This window comes from Sminthopsis crassicaudata, chromosome 4 (genome assembly GCF_048593235.1).
Source record: "Sminthopsis crassicaudata isolate SCR6 chromosome 4, ASM4859323v1, whole genome shotgun sequence".
In the NCBI taxonomy this organism is placed as follows: domain Eukaryota; kingdom Metazoa; phylum Chordata; class Mammalia; order Dasyuromorphia; family Dasyuridae; genus Sminthopsis; species Sminthopsis crassicaudata.
This window is the reverse complement of record NC_133620.1, coordinates 163,294,073-163,314,195: the sequence shown is the minus strand read 5'-3', so window position 1 is coordinate 163,314,195 and position 20,123 is coordinate 163,294,073. Positions and strand designations below refer to the sequence as shown.

The window sequence follows — 20,123 nt, the reverse complement described above, 5'->3', positions numbered from 1 at the left end:
CAAAGCTGATCTGCTGACAAACTCCTGGTTCTTACCTCTTTTTTGCCTTTTGCTGGCTTACAGGGTTACCTGTTCGGCTCAGGTAAATACAATATCGACTGAAATTAGAAAAGTAAAATTTTGAAATTGGCTGAAATTAGTATGAGCAAATACTACTCTAACACACACACATTATATATATACACAAACATACATATATGTATATATGCATATGTATGTACATATATAAATAGCTACCATTTATACGAAGATTTAGGATATTAAGATTTACAAAGAATTTTACCAAGATTATCATGCTTGATTCTTACAACAACCCAGTGAAGTAGTTGCTATTATCACCTCCATTTTACAAATGCCCAAGGCAGGTTGAAACACAAGTTTTCTTACCTCCCAGATCCAACAATATCCTCAATTTGTCAAAAAGTTCACTCATTATCTATTTCCCTGAACTCTCCCTTCTACCATATATTCCTGTTTATGGTGAAAGGATTGCCATCTTCCCAGTCATCTAGGTTTGAAACCTAAGTGTCATTCATAACGTCTCACTCTCCCTTCATATCCCATCTGTTGTTAAGTCCTTTCAATTGTATGACATCTTTCACATGGGCACCCTTCTCTTTTCTAAAACTGCTATCACCCCGATACAGACCCTTATCACCTTACTCCTGCATTGCAGATTGGTCTTCTCTGCCTCTATTTCTGTCCATCTTTCTTCACTCAAGTGATCACCCTAAAATGTAGATCTATTCAAGTTGCCACTCTACATCAATAATAAAAAGCGTTACCTTAAGGATCTAACACAAAATCCTCTGTTTATCTTGTAAAACTCTTCCTATCCAGTGACAATGGCCTCCTTGATGTTTCTCTAACAAGATTTCCATTTCTCACTTTAGGCATTTTTATTGATTATTCCCTATAATGTTTTCTGTGTTCATCTCTGACTCAACTTTTCTGGGTTACTTCAAGTCTCAGCAAAAATCCCATTTTCTGCAAGAAAAAAAATGTCTGATTACTTTCAGTTCTAAGATCAGTTTCCTTCTAAGATCAGCTTCAATTTATTTTCTTTTTTTACATAATTGTTTGCATGTTGTGTCTCCCTTTAAATGGCAAATTTCTTGAGAATAGCAGTGTCTCCCCCACTCTATTCCCAGGGCTTAACAGAGTGCTTGACACATAGTATATTCTTAATAAATATTGACTTGATTTTATAATACCACTCAACTGCCCATTTCAGCCTGACAGTGGACTAGACAAATAGCACTTTTGGTTATCCCTTAGCAAATTGTAATTTAAAATCTAATCATATCAGTAGTTTTTTTTCTTCACTTGTACAAATCTCTCTTTCTCCTTATCCTACCCTCAATTGAGACAAGTTATCAGTTTCTTTTATTTAATAACTGATAGGGAAGGAGCAAAAGAAAGGACATTTTACATAGCTTCTGAGCTTTGGAAACTACTGAGGAGTCAGTGGTTCCGAGTTGGGTGGTTGAGAGAGATGTGGGAAAGTATCAGCATTCCATTGTAGGGGCAAGGAGATATGCCTTAGGCGTGGAACAGAATAGTTGAAGCAAAATATGAGATTTCAGTGTATAAGGTAGCAATTTGGAGACTCTAATCTGGATGGGTTATCACTGGATCACTCAGAACACTAGAATTGTAAGGCACCTTCCAGACCATCTAATCTAACCTCTTTATTTTACAAATGGGGAGGTTTTGCAGAAATTATAGATATTTATAAGGTAATGTTTTATGTGTACCTTAGATCTCATCATAGAAAATGATAGTAAAATTATTGGTGAAAAGCAACTATAACCTGAGGAAAATTTAAGAAATTTTTTTTTTCTTTTTGTCTTTGTAGTGGTTTTCAAACAGGATCTTGCAATATCAGTTGCTCAAATATTGCTTCTTAAATTGAAAATATTTCTTTTTTTTTTCCTTGGATAATTATGAATGATAATAAATAATTTGAAATTTGAATATCAAAAATAATTTAAGGTCTTTAAAATTCTTGACTCACAGCCAATAGTTTCTATTTATATAAGTTTTAAAATAAAAAGAATACATATACATATTCCATACCATATTCATGGTCTACATCATGGTTGCCCAACAGCTGCTATTCACTGATTGTTCTGTTGTTTCAGGTTGTCAGTGCAGTTTGTTTTACTTGGGGTTTATTTTTGCTTGACTAATAATTTACTTGATGTATGGAACTGCTTTCACCAAAGCAGAGCCACAATATTTCTGCAACTTTCAGTCTTTGATAGTCACCCAAGAACCTGAGAAGCTTAAGTTCTTTGTGTAGGCTCATGCACACATATAATGAGACATAATCAGAGGTAGGACTTTACCTAAAATTGTCTTAATTTTGAAGCTGGCTCTCTATCTACTGTGCTGTGCTGCTTTTCTGTTGGTGAGGGATTAAAAAAAAAATCAGTTTTCTATACCTCCCATATCTTTTGTGTGGATAGATGTGTGTGTGTATATGTGTGTGTCTGTGTGTAGTGTGGGACAGAGGGAAGAGACTATAATTATGACTGTGCTATATGAAATAAGAACTCAGAAAAGCATATGAAAACATATGAACTGATGCAGAGTAAAGTAAGCAGAACCCAGGAAAAACAGAGGAAAAGGAACAAGCATTTATTAAGCACTTTCTTTGTGCAGACACTTTATCACTTTACTAAGCACAGTACAAATTTTATCTCATCTGAAATTTACAATAATTCTTATGAGGTAGGTATTGCTATTATCCTTATTTTATTGTCAAGGAAAGGCAGACAGGTTAAAGGGACTGTCCAGGCCCAAAGTTCTATTCACTTAACTACCAGGAAAACAGTATAAACAATGTATGCAACAATGCAAATTAAAAGAACAATAAATGATAAAAACTGAAGATTGTAATTATAATGACCAAAGAGCTCCAAGGGGAAAAATGAGAAAATTTACCTCCTACAGAGGTGTAGAACATAACACACATTGTCAAACTTGGTTGATATGTGTTAATTTTGCAAAACTTTTTTCTTTTAATTTATTGTTGTTGTTACAAAGAATGGCTTCATGAGGAGTGGAAGGTGAAAGGGTACATTTAGAAACGAAGTCATAATAACAACAGATCCATTAAAAAATTAAAAAAAATTACTTTAGAAGTTTATTTTTTTTTTTTTTAATTATTTTACCTTAGCTCCTATGGTAGATATTTTAACATATCTCTGGAGATCTTTTAGAACTCTGTTCTTATCTTGAATATTTTGAGTCAGCTCTCAGGAAACCCTTTTGGAAGATCTTGCCAACCTTAATAAATTACTAAGAGTGGATAAGGTGTAGCAAAACAAGATAGGGCTAAAAAGTACAAATTGGTCTAGAAGTTTTAGCTATTAAAGCTTAAAATTGCTCTTTCCTTATGTATGTATGTCATATCAAAATCAACCATCTGGTCTCTTCTGCCCTAAGTTGTTCTTTAGATAAGAAAAAAGCCCCACCCAAGGCACTGTGATCCCGCCCCTTCTTGGTCTGCCATCTGGGAAGGTTTTTCTTTGTGACATTTTGTCTATAGTTCCAGAGGAGTTCATTACTGCAGATACATGTAAATAGAGTTACATTTTAAATGAACAATCTGTACCTTCATTCCTGTTTTATGGTTCTGTCTTAGTGTCTGGTACTGTACATTGGGTGGAGTGTATCCAGAAGTACACAGGTAAAGGTTTAATACCTGGCTTTCTGAAGGGGAAAAAAATGTAACATTTTAATCTCCATCATCAACATTTTCTCTATCACTATTAAGTCCAGACAATCAACACAATAATAAATCAAACCCTGATTTGCATCATTGTCCAAGATATAAATTCTCACACTGAAATTTTCACAACTGGCTTTTAAGATGATTTAAGGTGACTTCACCACACACTTGAATGCCTGAGAGAGACAAAAAGAGAGAGGTAAAGAGAAAGAGGCAGAGGCAGAGGCAGAGACAGAGACACAGAAAGAAACAGAGACAGAGAAGAAAAGGAGGAGGAGGATATTAGTTGGTGATGATCAATAAATACTGAAGAGAGAGGTTTTATGGATCTCTGAGTGACAAAGAAGCATTTTGGGAGGAAATTAGGATTATAAATTAGGTGTGGACAGATCACCTTAACATATGCAGATTAGGGTTACTGTTTAGTTGGTTTTTAAGTTATGTCTCTTTGTAATCCCATTTGGGGTTTTCTTGAAAAAAAAAAAATACTGGAGAGATTAGCATTTCCTTTTCCAGTTTATTTACATATATGAAACTGAGGCAGGCAGAATTAAGTAACTGACTCAGGGTCACATAGCTAACCTGACTGAGGCCAGATTTCAGCTCATAAATATTAATCTTCCAAATTCCCAGCTATCCATTGTAGCACAGAATAAGGCAATTAGTAAATGCTTGTTGAAGCTTCTTAAGTTCCAAAGTCACTCCTTTGTTCTATGCAACCAAAGAAATTTCTGTCATTATTTTCCTAAAATCAGTTGTTGTTTTTTTTTTTTTTTAAATCAGCAATCATTTAATGAGATTCATACAAGGGAAAATTCCTTTAATTATCTTGGGTTTAAAGAAAAAAATCAAATCTCTCCATTTCTAGTTAGTTTAGGTAAACACTAATAGCAGAATATTTGTTTTTTTTTTAACCTCTGTGATAAGTGGAGCTATCCAGCTCCAGTAAGACAAGAGTCATAAAACTAAAATAGCCCAGAGCAGAAAAAAATCTCAGAGGTCATCTTCTTTACCTCCTCCTCTAATCCAAGAGTTTCCTCTTTCAGTTCTTTGATGGATGGGAAGGAAGGCTGTATAGTAGTACAGAGCACCTGGACATTGTACAATGTATGTTGATTAATTATTTTTGAAAACAAAAGATGACCTGGACATGTTCTAATCAGATAGAAGTCCAGAGCATATTTACCTAGTTGGACAGTTAGAATACATGGGTAAAAGGGAAATAGTCTATTGAGATAATTTGGCTTTGCAGCTGAAAAATCCTTTAGTGTAATGGCAAAATTGCTCTGTCTCTAAGGGGGAGCAGGATGAATGCCAAAGGGTTGGAGAGACTACTTCACTAGAGACTGGGCTACTTAGCACTATGTTAGTGTGGAAGTTGGACATACATACATTACATATACACATACATGCATATATACATTTTACATTTATATATTTATGTACTCATAGCACTTTAAAGTTTGTAAAGAGTTTTGTAAATATTACCTTATTTGATTCTTATAATAAGCCTGGGAGGTAGAGGCCATTATTATCCCCATTTTACAGATGGTGAAACTGAGGCAAATAGACTAAATGAGTTGTCCCAGGTCTCATTGCCAGTATCTGATATCAAATTCAAACTTGGTTATCCTGATTCAGGTGTTAGCTGCCTCTAGTTGCAATTCAAGAGTAGTGATCTTTTGATTCCTTCCTCAGTATTTACCAGTACTTGTACTACATATAGGCAAAATTATGAAAAATGTAGATTTCTACCCTCTGGACAGCTGCATTGAAGAACCCTGCTCAGCACCACATAGAAGCTAGTGATCCCTCTAGCTCCAGTCTGGTCTTTTCTCTTCACCCTCCAATCTCTTATTAAATTTCACTTATTATATCCATCAGAATAATTTTCTCAGCTAAGACACTGAAAAGAATTTGAGAAGCTAATTCAAAACATTCTGTTAACAGTGGAGAGCTCAATTTAGATAAGTTCAGTGATAGATTATTTTCATTTTAACAAAAGTCAAATCTCTATCAAAAGAATAAATCTCTAATCATGGAATGTCAGCTTATCAGGTCAACAGACAACATTTGAGTTGATGCACCTGCTGGGAATAGAACACTGTGGCAGGGCCTGGGAAGGTACTCTTCTTGGAGCTCAAGGGCTGATGGTGAAGGCTTTTGTGTATCTCTCAAATGATAACATGGGTAATCAATCACCTATTCTCCTTATATGACCTTCAATATCCTACAGCCAGAACAAAACCTGGTTCCTAAATTCTTGACTAAGGCTTTTTTTTTTCCCCTTCTCCTGATTCTCCCTTGACTTTACACTAGTTTACACTTGTACCCATCCTCTTTGGTCAGAGGGAACACATTTCAGTCTGTATTTATTGACAAGAAATTAGCAGATGTTGAACTTGGAGAAAAAGTAGGTTGAAGATTATCCAAGACAATAACTTTTCTCACCTCACCATAGAAGGAAGGAAACCTAGCTTAGACTAGATGATTGGACTAATATCTTGTTATAAAAGATAGCCAAGGATGGAAGGGGAGAGAGATTTAGAAATGAAGGTGATGTAAAGACAAAAGGAGACAAAAAGGTAACTTTTTACCTTTTTAGTGGCTTCAATTTCAATTGTTAGAAAAAAAATAAACAAAATGAAATTTAGATTCACATTTTCAATTGAAAGTAATCTTGGAAGTCATTTAGTTCAATAATGTTAAACCCATATAGAAATAACTGCCACTAATCTGTACATATTGACTTATAATTACATTCTAATCTAGTTCCCTCCAGGCAGCTAGCTGACATAGTAGGTGTATTCTAGGTCTAGAGTCAGGAAGACTCATTTTCCTGAGTTCAAATATGGCTCTAGTACTTCCTACTTGTGTGATTCTTTTTGCCTCGGTTTCCTTATCTGTAAAATGTGCTAGAGAAGTCAATGGCAAGCCAATTCAGTATTATTGCTAAGAAAACCTCAAATGGGTCAACAAAGAGTCTACAACGACTCTACAACCACCTTTGGTTTCATCCTCTGGCCTGGTTCCCCAGATAGTACTTCCCAGGCCAAACTCTTCTGTATATTGATGAGAAACTTTAGATATGAGATAGTATAATGAGAGATGACACTAGTCTTTTATCTTTCACATGTATACATGAAATATTTTTTCTGCAAGAGAACTCAGTCTCATCCAAGGTATTTACCTTATTGGGGAGGTACCTTTCTCAAGCTAGTACTAGAATTAAGTTTGGGTGTGACCCTTCCCTTAAGTGGGTGAAGAAATAAGAAGTCTTTCTAGCCCAGATTTCTGGGAATATTTCCATTTTCAAATGTCCCCACCCTTGCTCCTTTGCATTCTCCATAAATAAATATTCATTTGGCCACCCCAACTACTCATTCAGAAGGAATATCGAGTAATAAATACTTGTGGAATTCTACCACATCCCCCACAAAAGAGGAAAGTCTGCTACAAATAAATGTATGGGGGAGCCAGGAATAGCTAAGAGTAGCTGGTCTATACTCAATCTTTTTTTTTTTTTTTTTTTTAATTTTTATTTTATTTTATAATATACTCAATCTTTCAGTTTTCTTCCACATAATACTCCTTGAGACCCTTCCTGCCGATAGTATATGGGGTTAGCAAGACCATATCTAACTCAATTTATAATCAGTCCACTATGAAGACTTTGAAGAAACATTATAAAATACACACACAACACAGATTATATATTTTTAAAGATTTTACTGCAAACCAATTGCCCACACACAAAAAGTTGTGTGGCAGGGGGAAAGGGTTGTACATAGTATAACCATGTTAATCACGGTACGTTACAATGATGGTATACATTACATGTAAGTCTGTAAGTTTAAATATACAACTAGTGTCATAACACATTGTACAGACCTTTTCTTTATACAATACATACAACAAAAACCATAAATAATGCCCATTTTACAGGTGACATTTTAAAACAAACAATGAAACAAACCAACAGCTTTGACCGACTGCAACTGGGGCATTGGTCCATAAAAACCCTTTCTAAAAATAGAAATATCTGTAGCAGCAATGCTTTCTTCAAGCATCTGGGTCCAAGTCATTGCAAGACCATTTTCAATAAATTTTAGTTATTAACTATATATATATACATATATATCTTACAAAAAGAAACAAATCTACACATAAATTTATCTTCCAAATATGGAAGAATCAAACAATGTCCCACATTGTAGTGCCCTGCAAGTGTCACATTGATGCTTATAACTAAATCCATCTGTAGTAAGCATACCATACACATACACACCATTGTTCACATAGTAAACCCACAAGGGGGGGGGGAAACAAGATTAAAAGTTGAAACATTCTGAAATAAGAAAAAAAAAAAGCTTTGGAGCCAACAAGGACCTTATCAGATAAAGGCACATTTCATAAAGTCTATTATCATAGCCCATACAAATCTTCACAAGATTGTTTTCCAAACTCCATCTTCTTTCCTACAAAAACTGGCTATCCGTGATAGCACTATCACACTTGTTTCAAAGAGATAGCACCACTTTGGAGGGGGAGAATAAGAAAACAAAAAGCTTGTGAGCTCACTGAAAGGAGTAGTATGTGCTCTTCAAAAGCTTTCAGTCAACAGAGTAGTTGAAATTACAGTTGCCAGGCTTCCAGAGATGTGCAAATTTTTTTTTTTTAAAGATGTCTGGTCAGCTGGCAGTTCAGCTAAAGGGCTAAACTAAATGAAATACACACAAAAAACCATCTTCTCTCTCAAAACCAGTCCAAGAATGTTCAGAGGAAAGAATCCACAGGCGGTGCATAGGAGAAACCCAGGAAGGCTTCCGCAGCTTCCTTGACGCTGGCAGTGATCAGGATGCTATCTGGGGATTTGCCAATGGAGTTTGGAACAGGTTCTTCTGTAAACTCAGGATCAAAATGCCGAAGATCACTGGGTCCACTCTAGTGAAAGCAAAGTGAAAGAAAATGAGTTAGGTTTAGGACAGTGTAAGACCCCAAGGACATTAAAAGCCATTTATACATTTGTTGGAAGAAAGTTAGGACCTGGGCCTAATTTGGACATGTTAGATATTTTATTATGTTTTCCTTGGTCATCTTGGACTTGGTAGTCCTGAGCACAAAAACTATTAGAAATTCCTAAGAAGCAAGGGAAAATATGCTGAACGTGGAGCCCAATGACAAATCTTAGCCCTTCCACTTAAAAACCTGAGGGTCCTTTTGGCAAGTCATTTCAAATGTCTATACTTTTTTTTTTTCTTTAAAGTAACAACTAAACTAAATGACCTCTAAAGTTTCTTCCAGCTCTACATATATGATGTTTCAACTAATCATTTCTGAAATTAGCTCCAGACAGATGGATTGTATTTAATATTCTTTCACATTTTAGAGATGATTACAAGGCAGGTTTAAGTAAAGCTGTTACCGCCAAGAGGGGTGGGTCAAATGACTTGCCAAAGCTACAAGGCTATTTGCTTTTGTTCTAAAATGGTAAAGATACAGACTGCTGTCTTGGCCATTTTGCCCATTACTATGTGGCTAACAGTGAATGAAGATGGGGAAGGAATGGAAGGGAGAGAACTACCACTGTCTTTGATCAAAGTTTATCCCATTTTCTAGTTAGAAAAACTATTTTAAGTCCTTTTGAGTTGTACTGGTTCCCTCTGACCAAGCTCAGGCTAAAGAAGAAATGTCCTTTGGCGGGCTAACTATACTTAGAAGTGATACTTACCACATTTGGGTTAAAAGGAGGAGTAATCTTCTTATTAATGAGATCATCCCAGTTAATAAGGGAGAAGAAGATATGATTCTTAATCTCCATCTGTTGAGAAGAAACATAAGATTCATTTAGACAAGCCTAACTCAATCAAGGTGGGATGGTCCAGTATTTAGTGTTCTTCCCAAGCATTTTCCCACCCCCCCAAGTCCCACTAGAAATTGCAATATTTTTACTTACAAAGTCATCCTTGGCACCAAGTCTTTTTGTCCTATCTTTCTGTAATAGACCCTCGAGAAGGTGTCGTGCAGAATTTGTAATATTTGGCTTCAACTGGAGTGGCTTGTTCAAAATGTTGTCATACATCTCAGCTGTGTTTCGACTATAAAAAGGAGGCTACAAGGGAAAAGAAAAGGAATATTTAATTCATAACATAATGGGGTTCAATGTAATACTTAAAATACAGGGGGGTAGTCAAAATGGGAGCTTTTAACTGAATAAAAAATTAAAAGGCCATCTACTTGAGGTAGTGCTCAAAGGGAAAAAAGTAAAAAAAAAAATTTAGGCTATTTAAAATAAGAGAGTCATCAAAAAAGAAAATTAAAGGCAATCAAAAGGGGCAAAATTCTATGAAATGCACTGCCAATTTGCCACTGTATGCTATCAGCCTCTAGTGACCTTCCAGGGCAAAATATTCTTGGCAGACTGAAGTGTGTTTGCATAGATTAATTTAAGTAGAGCACTTGCCAAAGAGTGGGAAAGATGGGGAGAATAAGGTCTCTTCAAGGTCTTTTATATTTTTAATAGCTACTTACCAGACCATAGAGCATTTCATATAAGACAGCCCCCAGGCACCACCAATCAACTGTTCTGTCATAAGGCTGCTTGTGAAGCACTTCAGGGGCAAGATACTGTTTTAAAAAAAAAAAAGAAGAAGAAAAAGATTTTAAACTGATGTCTGGGAAAAGACATAGAAAAAGTCTCAGTATTAAATGGAAAACACTTTGAAAAAATAGATTAACATTTCTGTTCCTTTACTACTGCCCCTGCCCGGTGCATCTATAAGTTAGACTATAATTCACTGATCCTTCCAGTAGCTTAAATAAACTTCAATTTTTTTACCAATATTCTCTTTTGAAGAAAAAAAAAAAAGATTTGTCTAATTCCCACATGTTTATTGAAATACCAATCCCTCTCAGGTGTTTCATAAGTAGAATAAGGAAAAACACCTGTGGCCAGTATCTTCCCCTGTAATTTGATATTTCTCAGGAAGGGCCTAAAATAAGAGTTTATATTCAAGACTATACCTACCTCAGGAGTGCCGCAGAAGGTGGATGTAGTGCCATTGTGTTCAATGTTTTCTTTACAGAGTCCAAAGTCTGTCAGGACAATATGCCCTTGGGAATCTAGTAAAATATTCTCTGGCTTTAAATCCCTAAAAAAAATTAAATGGAGAGACAAACATGCTTTAGTTTTGCTTCACAATAAAATCATGTGGTATTTAAAATTCACAACAATTATGATAAAAAAGCAAAACATATATGCACACTTTGGGAAAATACTGTTTCCCCCTCTTCCCAATAATTAACAAGTTAATCCAAGATCTCATTACAGTCAAATTATGTAAAGGTCATCTATTATTTATATCCATAGCACAATTTATTCTTAAGAAAGACCACATGGTACAGTATGAGCATAAAGAGCATCTTGCTTACCTATAAACAATATTCAGGGAGTGCAGGTAACCCAGGGCACTGGCAATTTCAGCAGCATAAAATCGAGCCCGGGGTTCCAGGAAGCATCGCTCTCTCTGGAGATGATAAAACAACTGTAGGAGACAGAGAAAACACAGTTAGGCGCCTGCTGACAAAGCCTGTTAACAATGCATTTAATCAGATTTGACATCTATGGCCAAGGAGGACAATGGCAGGAAATGTCCTAATGATGCACTAGGTTTGAAATAGGCCAGGTTGACGGGGGATACTAATCTTGGCTAATTTCTCCTGTCAATTGTCTTTAAAAATTTTCCCCCCCAAACGAGTGAGACTGTATACTGTATATACAAACTCCACTCTCTTTCTCTTTCTAAAGAGATTTCTGTATCACTCACCTCTCCACCATTGATGTAGTCTAGGACAAAGTAGAGTTTGTCTGCAGTCTGGAAGGAGAAATGCAGTCCAACTAGGAAAGGATGTTTGACATTCTTCAGAAGGACATTCCGCTCTGACATGATGTGTTTTTCCTAGGGGGGAAAAAAAAGGATAATATTTAACGGTGATGTTCTAAAAGGTACAAAGAATGTCACTATATGCTGGCACCTCCACCTCTGAGGGAAAAAAAGTTGACTGTACCTCTTTCTTTTTCAGAATTGCTTTTTTCTGAAGAACTTTGACAGCATAGAATTGCTCCTCTGCCTTGTGTCTTGCAAGGAGAACCTGAAATTAGAAAGTAGAAAGCTTTGTACCATGTTTTAAAGCCTTATCCCACTCCCCCAAAAAGGGTCACTATTGATATAAATAGGCAAAATTTACCTTTCCAAAACTGCCTTTTCCAATTACTTTCAAAAAATGAAAATCTGATGGCTTTGCATGGGGATTAGATGATGGGCCAAGGTTGATCTGTTGGGAAGGACTGGGCTGGGGGAAAAAAGAAAAACAAACAAATTTCAAAACATGTTTGATATCTCTTAAAACATTCTATTCTTTAAAACAAAATGGAGTCAGCAAAATGAAACTAAATCAGTATAACCAGAAAGCTAATCTTAAATTCAAAGTCCTTATTAATCTATCCAAAGGACATTTCAGCAAAGGTCTACAGGGACTTTTTGTGAATCAAGGTCTTAAAATGCCTCAAATTTTTTTAAGACCACAGACTCAATACCATCACCTTGTTATAGGATGAACTAATGAGACATTCTTGTCTCTAGGCTAATTTCCAGAAATGCTATTTTTAAACATTAATGTAGGAGGACTCCATTCCTGACTCATTTACTATTTTCTCCCGAAGATATATCATAAATAAAAATGCTTACCGGAGGAGAAGGATTGGCATTCATAAGCTCAGGTTCTTGAGGTTGAGAAATTTTCAAAATAGATTGAACTTCAGGGCTGTAGGGGGCAAAAGTAAAAAAAAAAAAAAAAATTAGAAACGCCACTAGGGGGCACACTTCATACACTAAAGGGAATGGCTTAGTATTTTCTAAGATTATGAAATAACTTAAATGGAAAATACCCAACTACATTTCCAGATTTAAAAGAGTAAATTCTTCAACTAATTATATTGCACGTTTTGGATTTAGAGACAAGTCCTGAATTATATAACTGTTAAAATTTAATCCCAAACCTTGGAGTATTGAAAATAAAACTTTTAAATAAACATTACATTTAAAAGGAACAAAAACCTTCCTTTTCCAGGAAGTCTGCAGGTTTTCTAGAGACTGCAAGATTTTTTTTTCTATTACTCCCAGAAAAACTTAAGCAGAGCCCGTTAAATTTAATTTCTCCAAGCTGCAAATACTTACTGTTTGCAAGTGTATGAGTTGCTGGCAATCTTCTGAATAAAATCATTCAGCCCCATCCTCCTCTGTTTCATGAAAGCTGCAAAATAAAGGAGAAAAGGGCATTTAAATGAGATTTTAAAATACACGATGGGCAGTTTTAAATTACAACTACCTAATGCTCATGAAACCTAGAATAAAACAACTCATTTCTCTAACACTCACCAATGAGGATTGCTACCATGCCCCTCATTTTTGAGTAAGTGAGCGTAGCTCCAGAAGCATCGGTTTTCACCGTCATCTCGGCTCGCAGTGAAGGAGCTGAGGAACCAGCCGCTGAATGAGTAAGTCCGAAGCTGAGTCCCCCAGCCTAAGTCTGAGCACCACTTAAAGTACTTCTGCTCAGCTCCCTCCTCAGAGGCTCTTATATAGACAGCTCCACCCGGGAAGGGGCGGAGCCACCACGAACAATGAGGGAGAGGCCGAGCCGACCGCCTCGGCTCAGTTACCCAGGCGGGCGCGCGGAACCGTGCCCAGTGCGTCCAGCTGGCGCCCGGCCCTAAGTCTTTAGTCTGCCCCCTCCCCCTTGTCGGGTCAACTCCCGGGGCGCAAGGCAAGAGGGTCTAGGTTAAGGAAGCCGATGACTGGGCGGCAGCCACGGCAGCGTGCAGAGCTAGAAGCAGAGACTACAGAGCCAGAGAGTGCCGCATCTCTTCAACATTCGCCAAAAGCGCCAAGGTAGCCGGGTGCTGCGAGCAGAACCAGAACCCGGAAAGAAAGGGAGCCGCTCGGGGGCAAAAGCTCAAGGATACTGCCCCGAAGGCACAACTGTACTAGGTGGTTAGGCTTATCTGCTCGGAATCTGCTCCCCCAGCTCCCCGGAGGAGGAGGCGAAAACCGGACCGCAAGGAAGGGGCGGGGGGAGGAGAGGAGGCTGGACTGGGGTAATTTTCCATCTTTCTCATTAATTCCACTAGCTCCAAAAGGAAATCAAAGTTGAAGCATCAGAGGCACTTTATACTACTGAAGTGGTAGTTCACTGAGCTTTTATTCATGTAGCCTTATTTTTTTTTCAACTCAATTCAGGTTCTCCAGCAACTTCTGCGTTGCTACAGGATATCCTGGAGACCCTATTTTTTTAAACATTCAAATATTACTGTACGCACACTCACACAGGGAGCTGGGGCTCGAGCAACCTGGCATAGTGAATTTACCGTTGAATTTAGAATCAAGAAGGTATGGATTTAACTCCTTCCCCTGACATATTGCAGATTATATTAGAGAAGCAAGTCACTTAAATTCAGTTTTCCCAGGCAACTCAGAGCAAACTACAGACTAGTCGCTGATCTCGCACTCACAGATTTCCATACCAGGAATACATACACTGAAGAAACCTCAAGTCCATACTAAAAATGAGAGGAGGCAGGACAGTTTAATGCATTTTCTGAGTCTCTCTCCCTCCCCCTCTCCCCCACCTTAGGTCAACACCTAAAAAGGCATTCTCCGCCCAACACTTCAAGGACAGGAGCCGGGTCAGGAAGGGCTGAGATTTTAGCCAAATGCCCGCATGGACCCTTGCTTCCTTGCCCAAGTATCGGGCCCTGGAAAGAATTCAATTTAGTCAGTAGCGAAGCAACTAGTGGGCAAAGAAGGAAAAAGGACAAGCTGAAGTCCCAAACCCAGACGCCGGCAGTGGGTCCCTTACCAAGTCCGGTCAGCAGGAAAGACTCGCTCCTTTTCTGAGCCTCAGCTCTCTTTTTGTGGCGAGGCTTAAGCAAAGACTCTAGCCGGGCCCTGGTCAGTGCTCCCTGCATCTCTCCCATGGATCCTCCTGCCCCCGGCGAGCTCAACACTAACCACTCTGGTTCCCTGGCAGGCAGAAACAGCTGCAGCAACAGCAGGAGCGGCGGCAGCAAAGAACAGCAGCCGGCTCAGCGCACAGCAGCCCCGAGTGATAAGCAAACTCTGACGTTTCCTTGAAGGAGCAGCCGTGACTCAGGCAGAGCAAGATTTCCTGCCCCAAGTCCCAAAACAAACAAATGGCCCTTGTGCACCCGCACAGCCCCGGCCCGAGTCGGCTTCCGAAAACGCCTTTTTTGTGCTTTGGGCCAAACCTGGGACTGAAAAATCCCAGAACTTGGAAGAGGAGGAAGGGAGGAAGGAAGGAAAGAAAGGAGGAAGGGGGAGGGAGAGGTCAGGAATGTGTAGGGGAGGGGGCGGAAATAAAATTCAAGTCTGCAAAGGAAAAAAAAAAAAAGCACAATCTGCACTTCACTTCCCTCCCTCCCCCCCCCCCCCCCCAGCAGCCACTGGGAACATTCTGTCCGTGAGCATATCATTTCTTTTCTTGACTTTTTTTTTTTAATTGTTGACCATGCCAAGGACACGTGAAGAGGTGGCATATTATAAAAGATGTGAATTTGAGGCTATCCTATCCTAGCCCTGCCTGAGATCTCCAGGCCAATCAGGGCACTGCGGGTTACAAATCAATGCCTTGCTTTTATGTGCACCTTACTGTAAAATCAAACTTGCTTTACCTCACCACTATCCCTACCACAATGATCTAAACTACTTTGAGAGAAGGGGACAGGTGCTTTCTTATTAGTTTACAATTTTTTTTTTTCATCTCTTAGATGTCCTTTCTTCGAAGAGAGCTCAATGCATATTAATAGAAGAGCTGAGTGGCTTACTCCCTCTCATCCCGGAGGGGGAGGGTAGAAGAAAGGTGCATTAGGGAAATTTAATGCTTTGCAAAGCACAGATGCTGCAGGTTTGCCTGCCGCTAACCTAACTTGTTAAGATTTAGGAATGGTTTGTAATCAACCTAAGTACCAGGTGAATGGAAAAAGCCAGTCAGCACACTGGTTGGCCACTGGGAAAACATAAAGCTTGGGGGGGGGGGGAGAAGAATCTAAAAGATGCTAATGATCTTATGTTTCCATGCTATCTGTTTTCTGGATGGCTTCTTGGTTCAGGAAGGAGAGATTGCCCTGCAGTGACCCCTCCACCAGAAGCCAATTTTGAGTTGTATGCTGGGTTTGACAGACTCCTAAACATCAGCTGTCAAACCAGGAATAGAATGTTAAGAAAGGTTTGGCTTTTTTTTTTCCCCTTCCCTCCCCTCCTCCCCTTTTCTTATGCTAAAATGAACTTCTTTAGCACCTCATTTGTCCTAATATGATCTCTAGACTGGTCTGCTTACTAAATTAGTGTCAACTCCATTAAAATAGGAGAGGGAGGAGGGTGGAGAATCACCTGAATTTACCTCTCCTGGAAGCTCAGGCTTAGGAAATGGATTGAATCTGTCCTATGAAAAGAAACAACAACAAAGATACCTACTGCCTGAAATTTGTTTCAACATGCAGTCACTCTAAACCCAATAGCATGGGTTTACAGAACTCAAATCACTTTACCTTTTGACTCTTCATACTTTGAAACTCTTTAAACTTCCATACTTCAATACAGAGAATGTCTTTCCTTCCCCTTCCACATAATCAACCAGCACTCACTATCTCCATCTCCATGTCCCCTTATCATACTCTAAAGAGTAAATTTTGTTCTAGTTTCTTTCAAATATCAACCTGTTCTTTTGTCTTTAATAAAAATGCTTTTGTTGCCTCCAACGAACTTAAGTCACATATTTTCCCCATACATCTCCTCTCCTACAACTCCTTTACTCTCCCCATCAACAACTAATAAAATGTCCAGATAACCAACTACATGGAAAAGTTTTCTTTTTCCAGAGGCAAAGGGAGAGGGACCATACCAAAAGTAGAGTAAGAAAAGCAGACTAACCTTTCAAAGGAGATTTGACTGTTTCGTCTTTCATTCTTTTCCAGGAACCAGAATGTAAGGGGGATGCGGGATGAGGGATTTGTTTTCTGGTAGTTTGGGACTGAGCTGCTGTTTTGGCTAGAGAAGACTCCTTCCTCCAGACTTCTATGGCTCTAGAGCCATAAGACAGGAAGAGGTTCAACTCCTTGCCCTGTTTATGAACCCCATATTTAAAGGCAATTTGCATACGGGAGAAGGAGCAGGCTGCAAAGTTCAACACTGGGCCATTCCTCCTGTACTCCCTCCCTCATTGTAACATCACCCTGAAAATTAGAGTCATCGACGTACCAGGTTTATTACACTCCTGCAAAACACGCAAGAAATGACACTCTTGGTTCTAATTACCATCACAAATCAGCCTAGAAAGAATTCAAAACATAGACACATGGTGTATTCTCTACTCCTCTCAAAGGATCACAGTCGAGTGGTGTGTGTGTGTGTGTGTGTGTGTGTGTGTGTGTGTGTGTAAGGAAGGGGTGGGTGAGGGTTGGGGGGAGATCGAGATTAAAGTACTTTCAAGGGATGCTGCCGGTGGGGGAGGGGGACCACAGAGGCTACTATTTTGTGGCTGGGACAGAAAAAGAAAGTTTGATGGATTTGTCCCCTGCCTCACTCCCTTTTTTAAAGTTCCAAAGCTGGAGACGGATGGGCTGGCTACACACTTATCTCTTAACAGAGGGAGTCCAAGTTGTTTGAGACTGGCTTTTCTTTCCAACCGGATACCTGAGGGGTGGAGCAGGCGCCCCCCCAGTCCTGTCCCAGCAACCTATTAAACCCTTCCGAACCGGAAAATGACAGATGCCTAATGGCTGGAGTTGCTGCTGGTGAGAGTGTGTGTATGTGTATGTTTGGGGTGGGGGGAGAGGGAGGGAAGTGGATGGGGTAATGGGAGACGGCTGCCTGAATCTCGAGTGCACGCGTGTGTCTATTGTGTAGGCTTTGGATTGGTTTTGTATCTGCATTTTAACTGCTAAAGCCTATATTTCCTTCCCTTCTCTACCCCAGTCTCTTTTCTCCAGATACAATCGCATTGTAAGACTAGGAAGTACCCTATTTATATAGCTCTTTTCGTCTTAATCCCTCCGAGAAAAGACCAGTTTTCGATTCAATAAATGTATTTTGCCAAATGAATCCTAGAGGGCGCTCTTACTCTCCGTAAGGGATATAACTCTATAATCTTTTAGCTGTTCTTAGTGCTATTTTCCCCTCCTCCCGGCTAGCGCATTATTTCCAAAGGTTCGCTCACGCTAGACCTTCTGTCCTGCAAAGAAAATAGGCAGTGGCTTTAAAGAATGCCTCGTGTCTGCCTCACATATTTCACTCATATCCCTGCACCCTCCAGATAAAAATCAGCTTGTTGTAGAGGGGAATTCAAAGAACCCAAATGATAACGATCTGCCACTGAAAAACGTTAGAACAAATGCGGGGAAGAATCTTTTCTATTGTGCTTTTGTTAATTTAGATTTTTTTTTCCCTCCCCAATACAAACACAATTTATTTTCCCTCAAAATAAAGGATAAAACTCTTCAGATAACTTTGTAGGCTGTAAATTCTAAGTTCCACAATCAATCAATAAGCTCTTATTGAGTCCTTGCTTCTTGGTAGATTGCATGCCAAATTCTGGGGAAACCAATACAAAAGTGAGGCAGTCTCTGACTTATTATTCTACTGGAAGATATAGCATATCCATAAAGACAAGATATCTACCAATTAAATAATAGTTACGGGGGAAAGAGGATAACACCAACAACTGAGGGAAACAGGAATTCCCATATTAAATAGCAAACTCCATGAGATCAGGATCAATACCTTATATACCTATATGTAAAGTTATTGAATTGTGAGGGTCTGGTCGTCTGCTCAATTATAATCCTTCTATGGGAGGAGATTTGTAAAATCTTTTCCTCTGTGCACAGGTTTCTTGGCAGCTCTGAATCTCCTCCAACTCTTGTCCTTCCTCAAATCAGACTGGTCTCTTTTCAGCCTGCCTGCCGTCAAGACTTTATCCCAGAGTCCATTCTCTCAGACCCAATGATGCCCTTCTTTTATCCTCCCAGAGAATGGGCATGGGATAATGCAAGGGCTTCTGGGAAACATTACTTCAACCAATGAGCTTGCTCCTCCTAGAATTCCTAAGCTGTAAACTCCATTTAAAGGCCCGAACCAAAGGTCTGAGCCAGAGAACTGTCAAGTCAACTTGAATTCTCACCTTGTCACTGTCCAGACAACCTGAGTTCTCACCTTGTCACTGTCCAGACAACCTGAGTTCTCACCTGGTAATCCTAACACCTATAGTCCTTCAAAACTCCCCAGTTGAATTTCTTTTTACTAATCAAAGGGTAAAAAGCGCTAACAAAAAGCAGTCATAAATAGGAAGTTCCAATGCCCAGGGTAAATTCAGTTGGGGCACACTTGGAAAGAATAATCCCTGGCTGCTGTAGGCAACCTCTTCTCTGGACAGTTTACTTCAAATACTTGGGAAAAGGCAATAAGGAGATGGTAATAGTGAGGTCACTGAGAGAGGGCTGGAACCCTCAAAGTAGGAATCAATGAGTACTGGGGAAGAATGGGAAGGATTGACTTGAAGGTGCAGGGGCAAAGGTGTCATATTTCCCAGAAAGGCTCTGCCAATCTGGCAAAAAGTAAATAAAAGAACTCCATACCTTCTCAAAGACTTCACTTTGTACTGGAAATTTCCTGCTTTGTTTAGGACAGGAAGGCAATAGGGGCTTAACCACATTCCTTTGGAAAGATTCCAGTTCAACAACCTCTATAGATATAATCAATATAGTTCATGTAAAAGCAAGTTAACAAATCAGTTTATCCTGGACAACTAAGGACAAGTCAGTAACAAAGATGATATGGTTAAGTAAATATCTTTAGAACACATTTAAGTGTCGTACTGATTATTATATATTTATACCATTATAGAAAGAAACAATGAAGAAAATTAAAATGTGGCTTGAGGAAGAGCATTTATGGCCAAGTTATTAAGATGCATAAAAATACATTATTTCTAATGTGTGAATTGCTGAGAGTTTGTTAAGATCACAAAAGATTCTATGTTAAATATAGGCCCAGATATACTTAGATTTCAAGCAAGGTATAAAGCAAGGAAATTTATACTTGCCAAATGATCATCCAAGGAGAATGTACTTTGTGTACAAGTTCAAATGGAAAAGGGATTTTCTATGGATAGTGAATACCTCTAATTGCTTTTGTTTGTTGATGACATGGTCCTATTCCCATCAAGCCCCATGATACTATAGAGCTTCTCTAATGAGATTCACAACCACTAAAAAAGGAATTACCTTAGCAATCCAAACAAGAAAAATCAA

General features: G+C 38.8%; 1 protein-coding gene across 4 annotated transcripts in view; it reads right to left on the bottom strand.

Moving 5' to 3' along the window:
• Positions 1–7,453: 7,453 nt before the first annotated feature.
• The window catches only part of SGK1 (serum/glucocorticoid regulated kinase 1), a 159,231-nt gene continuing 146,561 nt past the window's right edge, over positions 7,454–20,123 (bottom strand). The window contains exons 1-12 of one of the 4 annotated variants that reach the window (XM_074309782.1): positions 16,747–16,987; positions 12,976–13,051; positions 12,487–12,562; positions 11,987–12,091; positions 11,807–11,890; positions 11,566–11,697; positions 11,171–11,283; positions 10,767–10,890; positions 10,271–10,366; positions 9,696–9,851; positions 9,471–9,560; positions 7,454–8,683 (exon numbers count right to left, since the gene is read on the bottom strand). In XM_074309782.1, the coding sequence (XP_074165883.1) occupies positions 8,516–8,683; positions 9,471–9,560; positions 9,696–9,851; positions 10,271–10,366; positions 10,767–10,890; positions 11,171–11,283; positions 11,566–11,697; positions 11,807–11,890; positions 11,987–12,091; positions 12,487–12,562; positions 12,976–13,051; positions 16,747–16,972 (1,446 nt within the window). In that variant the 5' untranslated portion in view covers positions 16,973–16,987 and the 3' untranslated portion in view covers positions 7,454–8,515. Of the gene's footprint in view, positions 8,684–9,470; positions 9,561–9,695; positions 9,852–10,270; positions 10,367–10,766; positions 10,891–11,170; positions 11,284–11,565; positions 11,698–11,806; positions 11,891–11,986; positions 12,092–12,486; positions 12,563–12,975; positions 13,052–13,176; positions 13,363–14,656; positions 16,631–16,746; positions 16,988–20,123 lie in introns of those variants that run through there. The other 3 variants (XM_074309783.1, XM_074309784.1, XM_074309781.1) reach the window with 3 other exon arrangements.